At 41.1% G+C, this 21,989-nt stretch overlaps 1 protein-coding gene across 6 annotated transcripts in view; it reads left to right on the top strand.

Moving 5' to 3' along the window:
• SORBS2 (sorbin and SH3 domain containing 2) overlaps nucleotides 1-21,989 on the top strand; it is a 101,485-nt gene that overhangs the window by 26,537 nt on the left and 52,959 nt on the right. For 2 of the 6 annotated variants that reach the window (XM_004382771.2, XM_023737215.1), the window contains 6 exons: nucleotides 3,857-3,995; nucleotides 9,924-10,096; nucleotides 15,231-15,297; nucleotides 16,191-16,235; nucleotides 18,581-18,767; nucleotides 21,266-21,380. In XM_004382771.2, coding sequence (XP_004382828.1) covers nucleotides 3,857-3,995; nucleotides 9,924-10,096; nucleotides 15,231-15,297; nucleotides 16,191-16,235; nucleotides 18,581-18,767; nucleotides 21,266-21,380 — 726 coding nt within the window. Of the gene's footprint in view, nucleotides 1-3,856; nucleotides 3,996-9,923; nucleotides 10,097-11,197; nucleotides 11,334-15,230; nucleotides 15,298-16,190; nucleotides 16,236-18,580; nucleotides 18,768-21,265; nucleotides 21,381-21,989 lie in introns of those variants that run through there. The other 4 variants (XM_004382773.2, XM_023737216.1, XM_004382775.2 and 1 more) reach the window with 3 other exon arrangements.

The following is a 21,989-nucleotide window of genomic DNA, read 5'->3' as shown; positions in this document are numbered from 1 at the left end:
AAAATCCATCACAGTCATCCTTATAAGCCTATCTACGCATTGCCGTTGAGTCCATGCTGACTCAGAGCGACCCTGTAGGACAAGCAGAACTGCCTACAGGGGTTCTGGTGGATTCGAACTGCTAATCTTTGGTTAGCAGCCGAAACTTAACCACTGTACCACCAGGACTCCGTAAGCCTACTTAGTGTTGAAAAATACAATTATATTCTCTTCATTCATTTCAGAATTATTTATGTTCACACTGTATTGCTGTAGCGAATGTGTTTTACAGTGATTTACCTTAATGAGAAGTTATCTCAGAAACTTAAGACAAGTTTACATCATAATATTGTTATGATTAGATTATAGAGAAAGTCTCAACAGTGTTTAAAATTTTAACCCATATTAACAACTGGTAGATAACAGTTTACCTCAGAAGTTCATTTTAATGTGCCCTGTGTGAATAGTTTATATATCCTTGTTCCTCACAGAGATCGTTACTGAATGCCTGAGCTAATTCTTCTTTCTGTCCTTTCACTAACAGCCACATCTTTTGAACCCATCTGTCTTCCAGGAATGAATGATGCAAACAGTCTAAATCGATCTTATAGAAATTCAGCCCTGTGATTTTTTTGGAAATTATTTCTCCTGAGCCATTCCAGTGTAATAACTTATAAATACATTTATTATTTTATCTATCTTTATTTCCATTTATATGTAATATATAAATGGTTTTCCATACATATTATAACATTTAAATATGGCTACATGACAAGCACAGACCCCAATAAATGATTTCTGAATGGCTAAAATGCCTCAGAATTTTGTGGAGCAGATTTTCAATTGCATATAATGTATTGGTCATGGCTTTAATATGAAAAGCACATAACTTTAGGTAAAAATTGGAAATGTATTTCTAAAAATGGTATCATAATGAACTTCCAGATAAGCACTGTCATAGCCAAAATTTTGTTTGTGCTACATGGTACTCTGTATCAAGGACGTAAATTTGTCAATTTCATATATGGAGAAATATTATATGCATATGTTTTCCAAGATGCCGCAATTACAGATAAGAAAAGGTCCAATTAATTGGACTGGGTTTAGTATTCATCCAATAAATGTTTGCAGTGACAGTGTTCCATTCAGTGACAGTACAGACGGAGCCTCATTTTCAGGGCTAACACCATCAAGACGAGCCCTGGTGCCACAACAGTTAAGCACTCGACTGCTAACCAAAAGGTTAGCAGTTCGAATCTACCCAGCAACTCCAAGGGAGAAAGACCAGGCAGTCTGCTCCCATAAAAATCACAGCCTAGAAAACCCAATGGGGCAGTCCTGCTCTGTCACATGGGGTCGTTGTGAGTTGAAATCAATTTGATGGCATTCAACAACACCACCATCAAGAGTCCTCCCCCGTCCCAGGTGACAGCCACTAGGGCCCAACAGACACGGGCCTCACCCACGCTCTGTTCTGTAAAAGGCTCTTAGCTTTTAAAACTTTAAGGAATGCTGTCAGGGCCTTGAACCAAAAAGACAAAGGTAGTGGTAGTATGTGAATTTATGTACTAACCTATTTAACTTTCTGTTCTTAAGTCTGTTGGGAGCTGAGGTTGATACCTATAGTCTCGTACACACAATCTGAGCTAACTGTACCAGGAATTAATTTCAAGTAGCAGTTTAAATTGCACTTAGATTTTCGGCGAGGGATGTTTTTTCCTAATAGTTCATTACAAAGTACTTCCTGAAATTCTGTTATTGTTTTATTAGTAAAATCCTGATCGGTGTAACACAAAGAGTAAGTCTACTTTCCGTGTTTATATTTTGTAAACACATAATCAATATTACTGAAATCATCAAATAAGAATCAGAGCAACTTTCTTCAACCAACCAAAAAAGCGAAACCCATTGCTGTCGAGTCAATTCCAACTCATAGTGACGCTACAGGACAGAGTAGAACTGCCCCCACAGAGTTGCCGAGGCTGTAATCTTTATGAAAGCAGACTACCACATCTTTCTTCCACAGAGCAGTTGATGGGTTTGAACAGCCAACCTTTCGGTTAGCGGCTGAGTGCTTAACCGCTGCACCACCCGGGTTCCTCAAGTTTAAAACTAGTTACTGTCAAATCGACTCCAGCTCATGGTGACCCTCTGTGTGTTCAACTGTACTTCATAGGGTTTTCGATGGCTGAGTTTCTGAAGTAGATTGCCAGACCTTTCTTCCAAGGTGCCTCTGGGTGAACTTGAACTTCCAACCTTTCAGTTAGCAGCTGAGTACATTAACCATTTACACCACCCAGGGAGTCCTTAAGTTAGTAACACAGTAACATGATGGTTTTTAATAAGAGGGTGTCTCCTGCTTTTAGCGTTAATTATAATATGTCATAACGGTAGTATTAAAATATATTTACAATGATCAGCCACACTCGACTGGGGCAAAAGGCAAAAATACTCTCCAATTGTTCATCAAAGGTGCCTAGGGCCCTGAAGCATCTGTGCAGGCCTTCACCTCACACTATTTGAATGTCCCCTGTTCACCAGGTGGAACCTCCTCAAGATATGGCCAGTTATGACGTGAGAGCAATTTCTGTAACAGCTTAAAGAAGTGCTTAGTAAACACAGTGTACTAAAATGCTGACTGATTTTAGGACATGTGGTGTGGCGAGAAGGTAATGCAATTAGATTTATTCCGGATCATTTGAAAACTTATTTGCCTTACAGTGACATCATGTATATATGCAGTTGATTGTCCACCAATGTTTCAGGCATGGATAATAGTTTATTGTGCTTTAGGATAATTAGAGAAGGTTCTCAAACTATGGTTCTTTATGTGCCTATTTGTGTTTGTGTATATGTAGCCGTAAGGTTGTTTTAACCGAGTGCTTTTACTAATGTTTTGTATCACTTGCATGCGTTATGTAATCCCCACAATGCCCAGTGAGTACTGCGGACAGATAGGGGTGCTTAACAGAGGTGAGCTCAACCTCTGTGAACTAAGCTGATTCAATTTAATTAAAATCTGTGTCTACTGAATATCTGCTGTTGTTAGCAATAGGTTGCAGCTAATAAAAAACTTAAGAGAAGCATATGCATGACCATCTCCAACGAGAAGCTTGAAATACCATTGAGGATATAATACACTCAGCTATAAAACAGCCAAAACAGTACATTTTTAAGAAACCACACAGGTCCACGCACTGCAAAAAGAGATTGGAGTAGGAAGAAGCCAGCAGTTTGACATGTCTTTCCGATGCTTTGCCAGGCATTTGCCTCTTCTAGAATAGGTTGCTTCAGGCTATGTAAATCCAAACATTGCATCACTTATGTTAGTCACCAACCCCTTTCCTCACATCAAAGAACGTTCATTTGGCATCCAGGATGCAGAGCAGCATGACGGTGTTCTGGCTACTTAGGTCATAATTGTAGGAGCAAATTCACCCTCCACATTCATTTTATACTGACTCCTGCTAATACCATTCAGCATCTCTGTTGCCAGAGTACCATGCCCGCTGATCAGCTACTTGCTCACCTCCGTGCCCCCTGACATGTAAAAGAATTCTTTGCAGGGAGAAATACAGAGAAGACACTGGGATAATGGACCTTGTCCCTCTAGACATCAATTTTCAAAGTAAATAAAAACCTGACAGCTGATTGCTATCATGCGAATGAGAGTCTAAAGGAACGGTGTTTACAGGGGGCCGTGTACTTTACCCTCTGGAGAAAGACGTGGCAGTCTGCTTTTGTAAAGATTTACAGCCTTGGAAACGCTCTGGGTCTGTTCTACTCTGTCCTATAGGGTCACTATGAGTTGGAATCGACTCTCCGGCAATGGGTTTTTGGTATACACTTTAACGGGATGCTTTTGCACTTTTCCCAGAGCCAGATAACAGTGAATGGAACCTCTGGGGGTGCTGTGAGTCCAATGAGCTACTACCAAAGGCCGTTCTCCCCTTCGGCTTACTCTCTCCCAGGCTCGTTCAGCTCCAGCGTTACCATGCAGCATGGCCGCTCCTTTGGTAAGTCATTTGATAGTCGGGATTTCCATCACAGTATCAGGATGGCAACTACAAACCATAAGAGGAAAATATAAGGCATGAAAGTGACTTTCCAAAAAGGAGGCAGAAGCATTCAATACCCTACTATCTCACGACCCTTTCCTAGGGGAGGAATTAGGGGCAAAGGATTCAACACTGGAGAAAATCGGCACCCAGCTATTCCAAGATGGTGGCTTCATCTGTGGCCGAGCCTGAAGAGGCCATCAGATGTTTATGGGAGAAAAGAAGATGGCCAGTTAGGGGGAGGAGAGTCCACACTACCAGGAGAACATTAATGCAACACTTTTCCACAGATAAATGCAGTCCATGTTTGAGGCAGCTCATGTCTTTGTAGAAGAGAATTCGTGGTAGAAAATTATTTTGCTAAATATAAGGAAGAACTGCTTAACAGTTGAAACAGTCCAACAAGGGGACAGGCTGCCTCACAAAGTAGTCAACGGCTTGACACTGAATTTACTCAAACAGACTGAAAGACCATTAGTCAGGGAGGTGATAGTGGGAAGCCAAGCAAGAAAAACTTGATGACGATCCTATAATTTTATGTAGAGATCGTTCTTAACTCTTTGGAAGTTAAGAATTGGATGAAAGATACAGCTGGCCTCCAGGAAAAAAAAAAGGGAACATATGCACTTTCATATAATATTTAATTTCATGGGGCTCATGAACTGTTTGAAGCCTCCTGGTAAAGAAGCTATGCTATACAATGACAAAAACATTTTCACACGGTAAAATATATTAGGAGAGCTTAGAAAATAATAAATACTTCTTAATGTTAGGAAACCCTGGTGGCTAGTGGTTAAGAGCTACGGCTGCTAACCAAAAGATCGGCAGTTCGAATCCACCAGGCGCTCCTTGGAAACACTATCGGGCAGTTCTACTCTGTCCTATAGGGTCGCTATGAGTCGGAATCAATTCGACAGCAACGGGTTTTGTTTTTTTTTTTTCTTAGTGTTAAAAACAAAAATTGAAAACCAGTCCAAATTGAACCATCATCTGATTTCAGGCTGAAAAAATGTCCATGTTGCTCATCAGCTCAGAGGCCTCCAGGAGAGCGGAAGCAGGGAGGAGGGCTGAGGACAGGGTGACTAGACCACACCTTTCAGAAAGGGCGGGAGGACCCCTCCTCTGACCACAACCAACCAGCAGCAGAGAGACAGACTAGAGCCCAGAACTTCACACTGACTGCCATTCCTGCTTTGACGCCAGGCAGAACCTCCCCTTCCTCTTTCAGTACACTGATTTGTGTTTTGAAAGAACACAATGCTACTAGACTCAAAGGAAAATTTTGCATTGCCATCCAGCGTGCATGTTATGGAACTCAGCTTCTGTGGTCAGCAAAACCTTCCTAACTATAACGTTTTAAATGTAGCCACGGGACTCATTGAAGAAAAGCGTAAATATGCTTGTGCCTTCTCTACTGCTGCTCCTGGGGATCATCTGTGACTCTTACAATGAAGTCCTTTTAGAGTATAACAAAGTAGAACTTCCTTGTACCAACACTGTGCCCTTGAGCAGTCAGTCAATAGTGGTGTGATATTATAATGGGGCCTCACTCTATCTAGATTTTTTTATGGAGCTATGCATTATCACACATATAGAGTGAAACTCTACAAATTGTTTTAGCCCTAACGTTTTCCCAAATTCTTATTATCAAAGTCTTGTCTTTGTCACATTGCCTGCTTTAATGAACACAGTCTCCTCTGATCCCCATCAAACAAAAAATAGTACACATGCAAACAGGCTTTGATTTAGAATATATCGATGGGTAGATCTGACATATGAACTATAGGACATGGAAAGAAATTCCCTATATTAGCATTGAACAAATTCCAACTGGCCAGTAGAGACTGTACTGCCTTAGAGGAACTTTATATTTAGTAGAGGAAAAAAGACTGCAAAAGTGAGAGTCGGTGGACAACATAAGAGAATAATAAACTAAAGGGCTAACTTGTATTACATAAGCTATAGGTTCACAGACTCTTATGGACCATATGTGGTGACAGGATTGATACGGTTTCCTTAGGCGAAGCCTTTGCACCTAATAGATGCACAAAAACTTTCGCTGCTTGATAGAAATACTAGCATCATTGTTGCCCACTTGAATTCTTTTTGAAAATTAAATGGAAAATTAATCAGAGTCAAATATCACAGTGTCTTAATTTGGTGTTGTGTGGAAAAAAATATTATTCTTACATACAATAGCACATAAAGCAGTTATATTCCTAGCCTTATCCATTCTTCACCTGAAATGGATTGAAAATGCTTTTCTATTGCAAAGTAAATTGAAAATAGCCATAATAATACTAATAGCAGTAATAAATATTACAGTGGATTTTAGCTTACACAGATCTTATCTCTAGGCATCCTTTAATGATGAGTTAATTTTTTTAAAAGCTTACTTATTATGTTTTATATTTAAAAACACATTTATATCATATTTTCACACAAATAACATGCAACTTCTAAGTTTCTTTGCCAAATTCTCCCATGAGGTATTTTCATAAGAGACTCTATGCCAATTTATTTTTACATAAAAATTTTAAAAACTAGCTTAACACCCTTACAAAAATACCTCGAGGGAGGAGGGAGAGGTTGGCAAACAAACATAGAAGGTGTGTTATTTGCATAAAAATATGGTATACATATGTGTGTGTATATATGAACATGGAGCCCTGGTGGCGCAGTGGTTAAGAGCTCAGCTGCTCCTTGGAAACCCTATGGGGCAGTCCTACTCTGTCCTATAGGGTCACTATGAGTCAGAATCAACTCGACAGCAATGGGTTTGGTTTTGGGGGGGTATTTTATATATGAATGTATATATATGCAAGTGTATATTCAATCAATCCTACACTGAAATATCAGGAATTTTTAAATTCCATATAAAAACAGAACTTTCTGAGTGGCAGACCTACCAAACCATGGCAAAAGTAGTATAACCAAAGTGTCATTCTTGGTCCCCAAAATTTTGAAATTAATTGTAGAAAGACAATAAGTCATAATATGAATTGTGCCAGATGAATAGTAATGTTGATTTTCATAAATACTGATGAGCTAAGAATAAGTGGAATATATAGTGAATATTCCACTAAGTGTGAATTACACTTCAACGTAAAGAAAACAAAAATCTCGCAACTGGGCCAGTAAGCAACATGACGATAAACGGAGGAAAGATTGATGTTGTCAAGGATTTCATTTTACTTGGATCCACAATCAACATCCACAGCAGCAGTCAACAAATCCAACAACATATTGCATTGGGCAAATCTGCTGCTGCAAAAAAAACTTTTTAAAGTGTTAAAAAGCCAAGAGATCATTTTGAGGACTAAGGTGTACCTGACCCAAACAGTGGTATTTTCATTTGCCTCATATTCATGCAAAAGCTGGACAATAAAAAAGCAAGACTGAAGAAGAACCGATGCCTTTGAATTATAGTGTTGGTGAGGAGTATTTAATATACCTTGGACTGCCAGAAGAATGAACAAATCTGTCTTGGAAGAAGTACAGCCAGAATGCTCCTTAGAAGTGAGGATGGTAAGACCTCGTCTCATGTACTTTGGACATGTTGTCAGGAGGGATCAGTGCCTGGAGAAGGACACATGCTTGGTAAAGTAGAGGGTCAGCAAAAAAGAGAAAGACCCTCAACAAGATGGGTTGACACAGTGGCTGCAACAATGGGCTCAAGCATAACAATAACTGTGAGGATGGTACAGTGTTCCGTTCCACTGTACAGGAGGTTGCTATGAGCTGGCATCTGACAACAACAAAAATACAGTGAATATATGTACTCTCTGTTGCTTACGAAAGGATATTAGCAGCTCATAAAGATAACACGAAGAGAGTAACATGATAAACTTCATCTAATTTATATCCTTAGGACAATTATGCTCAAAGGACAGGAAGTCATGGGTTGTGGTATTTTAAAGTAAAAGCAAAGATATTACAGCCCTCATAGCTATTCAAATAAAAACTATTGCCAATCATTTAAAATCATGCATTTATCCGTAGCCTCACATTTAAGTATCAGTTTGGATGTGCAGTTTTTTAAAGCACTTTTTGTTTTTGCCTTATTTTCATAAAAATTGCTGTAGTTGACTCAAGAGTCGTATGTTTTGTTCTAAAAGTAGATTTCTGTACTTTAAAATCATGGTAGTCAGCACTACCACAAAAATAATATTAAAGTAAATTATGGCCTTAGAAACAGTAAACTTGTCTCAGCTTCTGCACCTTCAGCTATAAATGGATTCTCTCCCAAGACTGTTATTATCTGTGATCAAATCGGCCCACTCCTGGTGAACCCATGCACAACAGAAGGAAACACTGCCCAGTCTTGTGCCATCCCCATGATTGGTTGCAGATCGGATAACTGTGATCCACAGAGTTTTCAGCGGCTAACTTTTGGAAGGGAGCTCTGATGGAGCAGTGGTTAAGCGTTCAGCTGCTAACCAAAAGGTCAGCAGTTTGAATCCACCAGCTGCTCCTGAAGACTCATTAACAACCTGCGATATGCAGACGACACAACCTTGCTTGCTGAAAGTGAAGAGGACTTGAAGCACTCACTGATGAAGATCAAAGACCATCGCCTTCAGTATGGACTACACCTCAACATAAAGAAAAACAAAACTCTTCACAACTGGACCGATAAGCAACATCATGATAAACGGAGAAAAGATTGAAGTTGTCAAGGATTTCATTTTACTTAGATCCACAATCAACACCCGTGGAAGCAGGCAGTCAAGAAATCAAATCTGGGGCAAATCTGCTGCAAAAGACCTCTTTAAAGTGTTAAAAAGCAAAGATGTCACCTTGAAGACTAAGTTGCACCTGACCCAAGCAATGGTGTTTTCAGTTGCCTCATATGCATGTGAAAGCCGGATGATGAATAAGGAAGACCAAAGAAGAATTGATGCCTTTGAATTGTGGTATTGGTGAAGAATATTGAATATACCATGGACTGCCAAAACAACGAACAAATCTGTCTTGGAAGAAGTACAACCAGAATGCTCCTTAAAAGCAAGGATGTTGAAACTACGTCTCACATACTTTGGACATGTTGTCAGGAGGGATCAGTCCCTGGAGAAGGACATCATGCTTGGTAAAGTAGAGGGTCAGAGAAAAAGAGGAAGACCCTCAGCAAGATGGATTGACACAGTGGGTACAACAAGGGCTCAAGCATAGCAACAACTGTGAGGATGGCTCAGGACCAGGCAGTGTTTCCTTCTGTTGTACATGGGATGACTATGAGTCAGAACCGACTCAGAACCTAACAAGAACAGCTACTCCTTGGAAACCCTGTAGGGCAGTTCTACTCTACTTTATAAGTTCACTGTGAGTTGGAATTAACTTGATGGCAATGGGTAATTTTGGGAAGTAGATCACCAGGCCTTTCTTTCTAGTCTTTCTTAGTCTGCACAAGCCACTGAAACCTGCTCAGCATCATAGCAACACAGAAGCCTCCACTGACAGACGGGTGGTGGCTGCCCATGAGGTGCCTTGACCAAGATCAAACCGGGTCTCCCACGTGGAAGGCGAGAATTCTACCACTGAACCTCCACAGCCCCCATCTCCCAAGATTACTGGGAGGATAAAATGAGACAGTGCAAGTAAAGTGCTTACTCAGTGTAGTGTCTGCCACACAGTCATTCAACAAATGTTACTCTTCCCCTTACTCTTCTCTCTAAAATGGCAGGGTTCTTGAATTTCTAAGCCTGTTCAATATATACCTACACGTTAGCAATGAGTTACTCAAATTCAAAGTCAATGAGTTAAAGCAGATGGTGATGGAAGTGCAGACTCTATGTTACGGCTGGCATAAATATACAAGGACAGGCACCATTGATTCATGCTTCTTTGCGCACTGAATACGTTCTACTTCACCACATTTCTCCGCAGATTCCACCGAGACGTATCCCCAGCATGCGCAGTCTCTGGACGGCACCACCAGCAGCTCCATCCCGCTGTACAGGTCCTCCGAGGAAGAGAAGAGGGTGACAGTCATCAAAGCCCCCCACTACCCGGGGATCGGGCCTGTGGATGAATCCGGAATCCCCACGGCAATTCGGACGGTAGGGAACGCCGGCCTGTGTGTCACTCGGGCGGTGGTATCACAAGGGTTGGTATCACCCCTCCTTGCTAATTACCACAGTATTGTAGCTAAAACTCTAGAAAATGTGACAATATCGGCAACTATAAAAACACTGGCAGCAACAAAACGACAGGTGTTCTTTCTCGTAGCGCGTGCAGACAAAGGGGTCACGGTAATTGAGGAATAATAACAACTCTGACCGGAATTCATGAGAAGGTTCAAGAAGTACATTAGCATAGCATTTTAGCCTTTAAGTATGTTGATACGTGTAAGGTGGGCTTACGAAAAATGTTTTTTGTTGTTATAACTAACTACAGGGCTATTTTTATTAAAAAAATAATAAATTTCTGCTGAAACACTGCACAGAAATTTTATAGGCAGTCATTTTGGTGTCACCCCCTCTGACAGCGTCACCCACTGCGGCTCGCACCCCCGCCTCCCCTAGTGACGTCACTGGCTCTGGGGGTGTGCACAGACGGTACAAAGGACGGATTGTCAATGGCTTGGTGCATTCCTATGGTCTTATATAATGAGGATCGTGCTCCGTGCCATCTGAGTTCTCATGAATATCATGCTGTGTGTGGCAGAGAAAGAGAACTGTCAGCTGAAAATAATTGCATATTTAAGTGACAATCTCAGTTCTTCCATTTTAATTAAAAGTCATCAAAATTGCAGTTTTGTTTACAGGATAAAACTATGCTTTTTACCTTCTACCAAGGGGTGTCAGGGCAATGGGAGAGAAAAGAGAAGGAGCCAGAACATGTGAATTTGTTGGCTGGGTTGAGTTCCCACATATGCATTGCAAATAAGCCAGGGATTTGATTCTTGAGATGGATGTGTGTTAACACTGGAGCTTGGGAGGTGAGATGACTGGAGTGTAGGAAACTAATGTCGTTGAAGGGAAAAGCTGTCAGAAGGAAAATACACATTTTCGTGTCCCTTTTCAGCTATGCCTGCAGAGAGCTCTCCAGGGACCATAAGCCAAAGTGTTTGGATTTTTTTTTTTTTTTTTTTTTTTGAGTCTTTAAACCTGGCCAAAGCATTGCTGTGCGTGTCAGGGCAGCCCCTTCTGGCAAAGCGCAGAACTAGCAGAGGCCACTGCTGAGAGCTGGGCAGGCAGCTGCTCGCTGACCAGGTCCTCTTGAACAGAAGGACTGTGCTGGCTGGCGAGAAGGAAGACTGTGAACAGCAGGATGAGAGCAGCAACACCTCTGCAGGTGAAACGGGGGGAGGTGCGATAATAGGGCTCTAGCTGGAGACACCTGTCCAAGGACAACACCAGCGTAAAGGGCTGGGGAGTTGCCAAGAGCTGCTTCCTTGGAATGCAAACCTAGGGAGCAGAAGAGCGTAAGGGAAAGAGGAAAAGGATGGGAAAGACATATTAAAACAACAGTGGTAAGACTGGAAAGACTCAAAAAGAACTCGAGACAAAATATGGGGATTTTCTTCTCCTCCCCCTGAATGTGCATTTATTGTATGGGCACTGCGGGTTCTGTATACAGACAGAAGAGTTAAAATTGTTTGTTCTAGACATCTGTGTTTGAATTAGAAGCCAACAAGGAAATCCATGTAGCAATTGCTGGGGCTTTAGGCTAATGAGATTGTGGGAACGTTGCAGGGTGACTAACCGGGAGTCCTAAAAATCTATGCTGTCATATTTAAGCGACGGAAAAGGCTCAGGGATTGTGACTAATATTTCTCGTTTATGAAGATTTTCTGTGTCGTGGTGGTGTTTGTCGTTTGTTTCCTTTTTAGGATTTCTGACTCCCCGAAAGGTTAAATTTGAATTTTGTTTTTTCTGATAGAGATGCAATCTCAGAGAAGGATACTATGACTGGTTTTGCCTAGTTGACACTTAAAGTGTGGTAGACACACAAATTAACAAATCCTTAATTGTATGTAGTTACACGTTCTGTCTGAAAGCGTTTTACCCAAGACTTCTGGGTGTGTGTTTAAGTCAATAAATGATATATAACAATGGACTTGTAAACATGGTCCATTTTTTCATCCTGAAGACATAAATTTCTTAAACTGAAAGACCTTCTTTCTTAGTTTTTAAAAAAGAAAACTAAGATGTTGTAGACGGTTGATGAAAGTGAAGTAATATTAACATGTTTATATAGCTTTCTTATCTACTGCCAGATGAAAAGCGTGGTTAGATATGCATAGCCACAGACACACACTCAACATTTAATGCCAGCTCCTTTGCTATGAAATATAAGCAACCACAAGTCCCTTATAAGGAGCCATAATTTTTATGTAATGTCTGTGCACTGCAAAGAAGGCTATTCTCTTATTCACATTTACCGTGTTTCAGCCCTCCAGAGCACAGCCAAGTATAGCTGTGTTTATAGATGTTGAGTCAGGCCGCCTCTGAGCCACAGCAGGCTAAGAATCTCCAGGCTTGTTTTTCTTTCTCGTTCGCGTAGAGAGCGATGATTCTCAGACTCCAGATTGGTTCACGTTGGCTGCCCTCTCAGTGCACAGACCCCAGAGACACTACAGTCTCAATATACCATATTACAGCATCCTTGCAGACAACCAGCAGACACCAAGGAAACGCAAATTTGCAAAGTAACCCAGAAATTCTAGAAAGCCGACAGTCGACAAACGGTACCTTTGAGTTATTTTAACGAAGGGACGCAGCTTCCCAGACTGCACTGTCTCGTGTGACCTAGGATGTCTGTGCTAGACTTTACTGCCATTCTCAACCACAACACAAAAAATCGCCGGGGCGCTGGTCCCGTGAGATTACGTCATTTAAGGCCAGCTCGTTAAGTGAAACACAAGATTCTTTTCTGCTGGTGTGAATATAACACTTGTTTGAGAATTTTCAAAGCTAGAAAGGGGCAGAAACAGAACAGAGTAACTCTACAAGTGTGTAGAAAATGTGCCTTTTCCTTGTTGGAAGTCTCTGCTTTGCAAGCTCTAGGAAGGTAAAAATTCAGGTATATTCAGTCAAGATTACAGAAAACAGCTGCATAGTGAATTACTAGTAGCTATTGTCCATCCAAAATTATTTTGAAAGATACATGCAAAAGTAAAACTCCTGAAATTCAAGGAGACTTCTGTTTTCTCAGCCACAGTACTAGGTGCCATCATCTGGCTTAAAAAGGAACTTTAAATGCTCAGAGTACTTCTTTTAGAAAGGGACGTAGGGTTTTAGTGTCCCTTGTCCCAGTTTTATGTTCCCCTTTGCCAATGGCCTGGGCGATTCCTGGCATCTCTGTACTCACCATATAAAGCCAGCAGATGGCCCAACTCTAAAATTCTGCCTGATATTTGCCCTCCAGCAAGTGGGAAAAAATCCTGCCTGTCAAGATGCGTTGCCATACACAGTGATATAATTTACTTATTAGGCTTCCTTGTTGCTATTGGCTGTGTCCAGGTATGGGTGGGAAACATTTTTGCACAGAGATAAGTCTTCTTTTCTGTTGCTTAATACTCTGAAGGAAATAAAGCTTAACGAAAGAAAAATAGATCTTGTAAGAAAATACCTGTAAGTGCCCCTTAAAGATATGCGTTCTGCGGCTTTGTCTGAACCAGCAGATAACAGCCAGACTCCTGCTTTGTCAATATTCAGGCAATACTACAACCCCCTCAATTTTTCCACTGCAGAAAGAAGCTTGAGTGAATGAAGAGACATTTGGCAGCGAAGTCAAGCTCCCCTTAATGTTGGTCTATATTTGTGGAGATTATAAAAATCATATATTCTCAGAGATCTAAATAAGATTAGCTATAGCACAAAGCCCTCATTTTCAGATGGAAAACGTAATGACCACATTCTGAAAGAAAAATCAGGATATAAAATCTAAACTGAAGCTCAGTCTAACAAGTACAAGGGTATTCTTGTGGCAGTCCTAGCAGAATATTTTAAATCAAGAGAAGTGTCTTGGAAAATCTAGAATATTTAGTTACCGTACACAGAGTCATCGAGTGTCTTCTCCAAATAGCTTCTGGAAGAGTTAAGGTAAAGGCCTTGCCTGGCAAAGTCTTTACTTATGATCATAAAAGCACATGTTTAGATTTCACAGGTATGCCGTAAGGCAGGGTTTCACTTGGTAACCTAGATTCATTCATTATTCTACAAATATTCGAGGTTCCCCTACTGTTATTATTAAATGGGCATCTGTTATATTCCAGGCACTGTTCTAGACCCTCTCACATACATTATCTCATTCAATTTCTGCACCACTTCAAGAAGTAGGTATAATTATTTTATTCTATAGAGAATAACACGGAGGCTCAAAAAGGTTTCGTTAACTTATCGGATTCATTCAGCTAAGAAGTATTAAGCAGTAAGTAGGGAACAAAGATTTGAATCTAGGTTGACCTGACATCAAGTTCACGGTTTTTCCACTAGGGTTTATTGTTTCTGTTGGCAAAAGCCTGGGTACCTAGGAGAGTTTCTACTCTCAAGGGACTTACAATTTAACAAGGCAATTTGGGAGCCCAGGTGATGCAGTGGTTAAGAGCTTAGCTGCTAACCAAAAGGTCTGCAGTTCAAATCCACCAGCCACTCCTTGGAAACTATGGGGCAGTGCTGCTCTATCCTATAGGGTTGTTATGAGACAAAATCGACTCAACAGCAATAGGATCATATTCAAGGTTTTAGCAACTTTGACTCTTAAATATCAAATTTATTTCTCTAAGATGATCAGAATACAGCTTGAGTCAAAAATATGTACTAGTAGATTCTAAAAGTAATGCCATGAACAGAACATTCAATAAAAAGTTTTTAAGAATAATGATAAGTATCACCAAAAGGAGTTAAGCAAACTACTGCAATTATAACTTTTATTCACTGGATTTTATATAAATAAGTCTGTGCAAATATCAGCTATTTAGTGCCAGGTGCAGTTATGATTTGAAAAAAAAAAAGGCATTTAATATTCCAGCTCATCCTAACCACAAACAAGGGTAACGTGTTTATCAGCTGCATACATTCCTGGATAAAGTGCTGATGTGGTCGTCATGTAACGGGAAAGAGTCAGAAACATTTATCAAGGAATAGAAATCTACTATTTGGAAAGATAAAATACACAGAGAAAACCGTTGGAGAGCAATGTTTGTTTGAGACCAGTTTTGTAACTGCTGGGCATTCTCCTCTACAGACGGTCGACAGACCGAAGGACTGGTACAAGACAATGTTCAAGCAAATTCACATGGTACACAAGCCTGGTACGTATGACTTTCTGGTTTCTGATCAGGTCCTTGTGGGCTGAAGGATCTCTTGTGTATGGTTTTTGTTCTCACAGAATGTTAAGATCCTCGTAAACATCATGTCCCCCCCTTTCTTTTCAATGCCCTCCTTGTTGTCCTTACATCTCCCCTCAAGTCACTGACACCTGTGCCCCTGCGTCCCCCCTGAGTTGCCAGGAAAACTCTTCAGGGTGCTCCCGAGAGGAATGCCAGGTGCTCTGGTCTTACCCCTGGTTCTTCCCTCTCCACAGTCTGAACCACTGAGTTGTCTGCTTGAGCAGACTTGTGACTCCTGTGTCCTCACATGTTGCCTCCTTAGCAGGAGAGTGAGGACGGGTGGGGCTGACCACGCCTGCTCAGTGCAGTTGACAAGAGGTCTTTAAAGCAGTTACCAAAGGAAATGGAAGGTCCCTAAGGTGGCGCAAACAGTTCACACTGGACGGCTAACCTAAAGGTGGACGGTTCGAACCCACCCAGAGGCATCACAAAAGAAAAGGCCTGGCGATCTGCCTCCTTTAAAATTACAGCCAAGAAAACTCTATGGAGCAGTTCTACTCTGTAACATATGGGGTCGCCGTGAGTCGGAATCAGCTCAGTGCTACTGACAACAGCAAAGGGCAGGTATGACGCAGAAGAGAAGGCTGCGAGCGGAAGTGAGAAAAAGGGAAGGACGGTGTGTGCAGCGAAGAGGGCAGCAAGGCAAGTGTGTCACAGACAAGAGGGGTCCCGCTGCACAGGCCCCGCAAAAAGCAGTATTTGAAAATACGTGGATTTTCTAACAAATTTTTGCGGTTTCTCGAAGTTCTGCTGTCTTGTTACGTGATATGGTGACAGGACCTGTATCACCATGATATTTATGTTTCCTTTTCCAGATGATGACACAGACATGTATAATACTCCCTATACACACAATGCAGGTAGGACGGGTTTCCTTGCTTGCAGTGAATATTTTCTGCTTGGCGATGTCTGCAAGAACTACACAGGCACTTTGTAACCACTCAGTTTGAGCACGGGTTCACGTTTTCAGTTTATATGATTAGGAGGATCCTTTTTTTTTCCTTTTTTCCTTTTCTCAGAGCATGCATAACAAAAGGATTGATCTTTTCTCATGGAAATGAGAACTAATACTGTTTAATCTCATTCGTTCCCACTGTTGGTTTAACCCAAGCGTGAAGGACAGCGAGAAAGAACACCGTGTAACCTGCTACAAAATGAGATAAAGATCTCCTTTTATCAGTAGACAGAGAGTGATTACAGTTGCGTAAGATCTTTCAGATACACTTCTCAAAAAACAAGTCAAGCAAAGTATTGTGTGACCTGATCCATGCTTTTGCTCCAGAATGCTACCATTCATTGAAAGAGAGGGGAAAAAAAATATTTCTCTTTGCGGGGGCCATTTTTCTGACTCACAGTTGCCAGTGGTCGTAATGGAATGGCTTCAGTTACAGGCATTTCCACTTGTATTTGAGTATGTTGGCATCTTATAAAGTCGTCTGCAAGCTGATGGAGCGAGGGGACCCCTAAAAAATGTTTCCCTGTGTGTCTTTCTCCAGAATGTGGCATCAGGGAGTCACACAACCCCCACCTCAGGCCTGGTGCACAGTTGATTTTTCCCTTTCACTAGAGCAGGCCCCAGGCCCAGATTCTTATCTCCCCTCCTTAGCTATCTTATCTGCTCAGCTTCGACCTCCCCTTAGGGGTCCATTTGCCACTCTGGCTGTGGAGATGCAAGAGATTCTCCCTTCCTTGATACCCAAAGACCAGCACTCAGGCCTTTTCCTCTGAGGGATTTTGCCACTTGTCTCCAAAGAAGAAAAACAAATATAACAGGCTTAGCAAGCTGCAAGGCCCCTGGTTGCAGGGCCTGGCTCCCCCAGAGGATAGCAGGAGCCCACTGAGATGTTTCCTTCAACTATCATTCCTGGGGACAGCACCGTGGTTAGGAGCTGGTGGTTCGAATCCACCAAGAGTCGGGCCTCAGAACAAAGGCCTGGCAGTCTACTTCTGAAAGATCGCCACCACTGAAAACCCTATGGAGCACAGTCCTACTCTGAAACACATGGGGTCGCCATGAGTTGGGATCGTATTGGTTTTGATTATTCCGGGGGATAGGCACACCAAACCACTTCCTTTACTTAGCTCTAAAGTTAAAGTCTGTTCGTGGAAGGGCAGCAAAACAGTAAGTGCTGACCCGTGGAAGGGCAGCAAGAACAGTTAAGTGCTGACTTTGCTCTCGTTCTTTGTGGTGCAAACTCGCATAGACCTTCCGGAGAAGCAGATGAGCGAGAATTAGCCCGTAAGAGAGAAGTCGCAGGCCTTCAACAATTGTTATAATTTTTTTAATGTTGAAGTTTGCATCACATAAGTTAGTAAATTGAACGGCAGTATATATTACCTTGTACAGCCCTTCAGAGATAATTTAGTCTTATCATTTAATCAACAAAGCAGCTGCAACTAGACTGACTCTCCTTTCTTCTGACCCTACCTCCCGCTGGTCTGTGTCTTGCTCTTTTCTCCTGCTTTTTTCCTGTGCCATCCCTGCTACCTTCTTCCGCCAAAGCCTCAGACTAACCCTTCAGGGCCAGCTGTAATCCCACTGGTTCCATGATGGCTTCTCTGATCAATCCAGCATCTTCTCACATCCTTCCGTTCCTAACATGCGTTTTCTCATCTGGCCTGTACCACAGACCACCAGTTATCTCTCCTCATCATTCCACGTGCAGCTCATTCCCTGAGCGCACCCTAAGCTTGTTGAGGGTTTACGTTTTCTTGTGCCCTGCCCAGCACCTTATACACATAACTTGTTCAATATTTGTTCGATTGTAATTAACATGTCAATTGTCATATGTAAATCGTAGCTTTTAAAGTATTGGGAGATGTTTGGAAACAGTTCTCGAAAGCGATTTTAATGTTGTTCTTAGACTTTAAGTATGTCGTTAGTTTATGTTAGAAAGGAGAAAATTTACTGAGCACCTGTAGATTTATGCCTAACAGCAGTCTGAATTATAACTAATTCCAAGTAATTAATGAAAATTTATTGTAATCAGTGCTCATGTATAGAATGAATTAATAAAGAATGATAAAGTCATAATAATTAATTAAAAATATATAGTCCCATATATGTATTGTGAATATACTTATTGATAATAATGTTGGTAAAATGGTAATAACTCTGTTAAAATCACTGGGTATTTATGAGAGGTACATGTATTTAATGCACTTTTAAAATGCCGTTTCATTCTGGGTCTGTTTTCTGTGACAGGCCTGTACAACCCACCATACGGTGCTCAGTCACACCCTGCGGCCAAGACCCAGACCTACAGGCCTCTCTCCAAGAGCCACTCCGACAATGGCGCCCACACCTTCAAGGACACGTCCTCACCTGTGCCTCCCCCGGTTCCACCTCCAGTCCCACCACTTCGACCAAGAGAGCGGTCTTCAACAGAAAAGTAAGGCATTTCCCCCAAAGTGGCCTATATACAGCTTAGAATAAAAATAAGGCCACATGGCATTTGGTGGAAGAATCAATGCTGACCTCATAGGGACAAGGTGTGCGTGATCGTATTAGTCAATACACGGACCATGTTGACTTCTTCTGTTGATATTGTAGCAAACGCTTTCACAATCTTGGTCCATAATATTGTAGTGAACGAAGTTAGACTTGAAGTCACGTAGGCACAATCTCTATTTCTTGATCAGTAAATGCATTTAAGAAATCAAATACATGGAAATAATTGACATGTACTTCTTTTGTTATACCTGGGTGATACAAAGAGGTAACATGCTCAGCTGCTAATAGAAAGTTTGGCAGTTCAAATCCACCCAGAGGTGCCTCAGAAGACAGGCCTGGCAATCTACTTTTGACAAATCAGCCATTGAAAACCCTGTGGAACACAATCAACTCTGACACACATGGACCACCATGAGTCAGAGTCAGCTCGGTGGCGACGGGTTTTATTTCTTTCGGTATAGCGGGTTAGAGACCATGCGGTTAATTGTCAGTTTCCTCAGATTTGAAATGTTAGGTTTATTAATAATTTCACATTTTCCCTCTGGTACACAAAAATATCTTTGTGAAAGCAGGGAAGATTATTCATAAATCATAAATAAAGCATTAGTTAATAAGGGTCTATCTGTGACCTATTTTCCACCAGCCTTTCAAGATGATGCTAATATTGATTTCTCCACTGAAATATTTTTTTAGAAATTGTTCACACTAAAATAAAAATTTACAAGCATACTTTTACTGTGTTATTTTTTATTAGGATTATGACTAACAGTCCTACTTATAGGTGACCTTTTATAAGAGCCCACTATGAGCCATGCACTAGGCTATACACTTCCCTTGTATTATAGCGTTTCATTCTGAGAACAACCCAGTGAGATATGTTCTATTTTACACCGACTTTAGAGAGAAAGAAACTGCAGTTTGGAAAATTGAAGCAACTCGCTCAACTCATGTAGCTAGTCTGTCCGAGGCAAGATTCAAACTCAGCTCTGAAAAACATGCAACGCCCAAGTAAACTGGCAATTAATAAACAAGGATATAAAAATTACAGCATTAATACTGGGGATGGGCATCCTTCTCTCACCTCCACCCAGGAAAGTAAGAGTCAATGCCCCAAGGTGCCATCAAGGGTAACTGATGATAATACTTGGCACAGGATGCCGTGAACATTGGCACACATTATGTCTAAAAGAATTCTCATTTTAGTACCAATCTTTTCATGATTATTTATGTGTTTAGAAAGTGTTACGGCTTAAAATTTGAGAAATAGTTGTCTCGACACAAAATGCTATAGCTGCCATAAAAAACAGAACCAAAAATGAACTCAGACTTAAATGTATAACTTTCCTATGTCTTTAATAGAAATACATTTCTCTATTAAGAAATACGATAACCCCTTAGAAAGCTCCAGGTGGCTTCTATATGCATCATCTCATGTAATTCTCAAAATAGTTCTGTAAGGAAGGAGGGACACAATTTTACTGTGTTCTAGAGGTGAAAAACAGTATGACTGAAAAGAGTTAAGGAGTTTGCTGAATTTCACCCATCAATTTAGTAGAAAACCAGGACCTGCCTCTAATTCTTCTGTCTCTTGTAATTGTTTTTGTTATTGTGTGCCCTTGAGTTGATTCCGACTCATAGCGACCATATAGGACAGAGCAGAACTGCCCCATAGGGTTCCCTAGGCTGAAATCTTTACAGGAGAAGATAACCAGGTCTTTTCTCCCCGTGGAGCGGCTGGTGGGTTTGAACTGCAGGCCTTTTGGCTAGCAAAAGCTTTACTTTCTAAGTCTTTCTTTGACAGCCTCTTGGAAGATACTAGTTCAAGAGAAATAGCTTATTCCAAGGCAGCATACACAAGGAGATAAATGTTTGGCTCTGGTGTTTCAAGGTGACACCCAGAAGGATCTTTCATGCCACACAGCTTGCTCCTGCGTGTGGCAAGCCAAGTGATACTTTTGTACTTTTCACAGAGAAACGGTGATGCCACTTGCAAGATAGACAAGATCAAGCATGGCATATGCATCTCTCCTTGTCACTTTGGATCAAGGATGCGAGGTCACAGAGTGGTGGGATAAGCTCATATGGCTTAACGGAGCATACCGCCACTTATTCTAAACACAAACGGGTGGCTGCTATTAGTGACCCGGGAGTTCACCAGCGGGCCACCCACTGCATGTCTACAAATCCCTGATGTGAGCTGTTGAGTCCACAGTAGGATAGCCATTGTATGAAAAAGATGAAGAGAAATATGATATGAAATGGCTTTCTTAAAATCATTTGTGTGAAACAAAACATAAACATGGTACAGAATAACTTGTTATCCTGAGAGAGTGTTTAAATTATACTAAAACTGATTTTGAAAACAGTGAGTGGTCTTACCCAACCGCTCTAAGCAGAAGAAATTCTGTCAATGTGCATTTTGTTGTGTGCTCCCAGGCATGACTGGGATCCCCCAGACAGAAAAGTGGACACAAGAAAATTTCGTTCTGAGCCAAGGAGTATCTTTGAATATGAACCAGGGAAGTCATCGATTCTTCAGCATGAAAGACCGGTAAGCACTTGTCCCTTAAATAGTATGCCCGTTCTCCAGTCTCCTGAGTTCCCAAAGAAACCCGAATTTAATGTTGTTAGCAATTTTTGTCACAATGGTAATTGATTTATTTGGCATCATTTACAAATGATCTATTTATTTTGTATCATGATTTGAGCATCTTGTCTCTGAATTGGAAGATGCACTTTCTAATATATTGTCCCTAACTTGCATGTAACTGTGGCCATACTTAAACATGACCACGAGTTTAATTAAAAATAATAATAATTCAGCACTTAACAGCTATTCTACATTTCTCCAGTATACATGGACCTAGACAGTTCCCTCCCTTGGTTTCCATATTGGTTTTTTTAATATTTCCTTGACTTAGGGAAGAGTTTCCAATTGCCTTGTATAACGAGTTGTTTTAATTGGTTCTTATTAAATCCCTCTCAGGTCACCAAGCCTCAAGCATCCTGATTGGTTGTCAATCTAATGGATCAAGATTATATTTAACTTTGCAGTATTTTTATTCCAATTATTAATTTAATTATATGCAAACAAAAAGACACATAAACCTGGGGGGGGGATCATTTGCCTTTTCAAAGTGCAATTAACATAACAAATTGG

The sequence above is a fragment of the Trichechus manatus genome, unplaced genomic scaffold (assembly GCF_000243295.1).
Source record: "Trichechus manatus latirostris isolate Lorelei unplaced genomic scaffold, TriManLat1.0 scaffold00099, whole genome shotgun sequence".
Taxonomy (NCBI): domain Eukaryota; kingdom Metazoa; phylum Chordata; class Mammalia; order Sirenia; family Trichechidae; genus Trichechus; species Trichechus manatus.
Note: the sequence above shows the minus strand (reverse complement) of the source record. Positions and strands in the feature narration are given on the sequence as shown.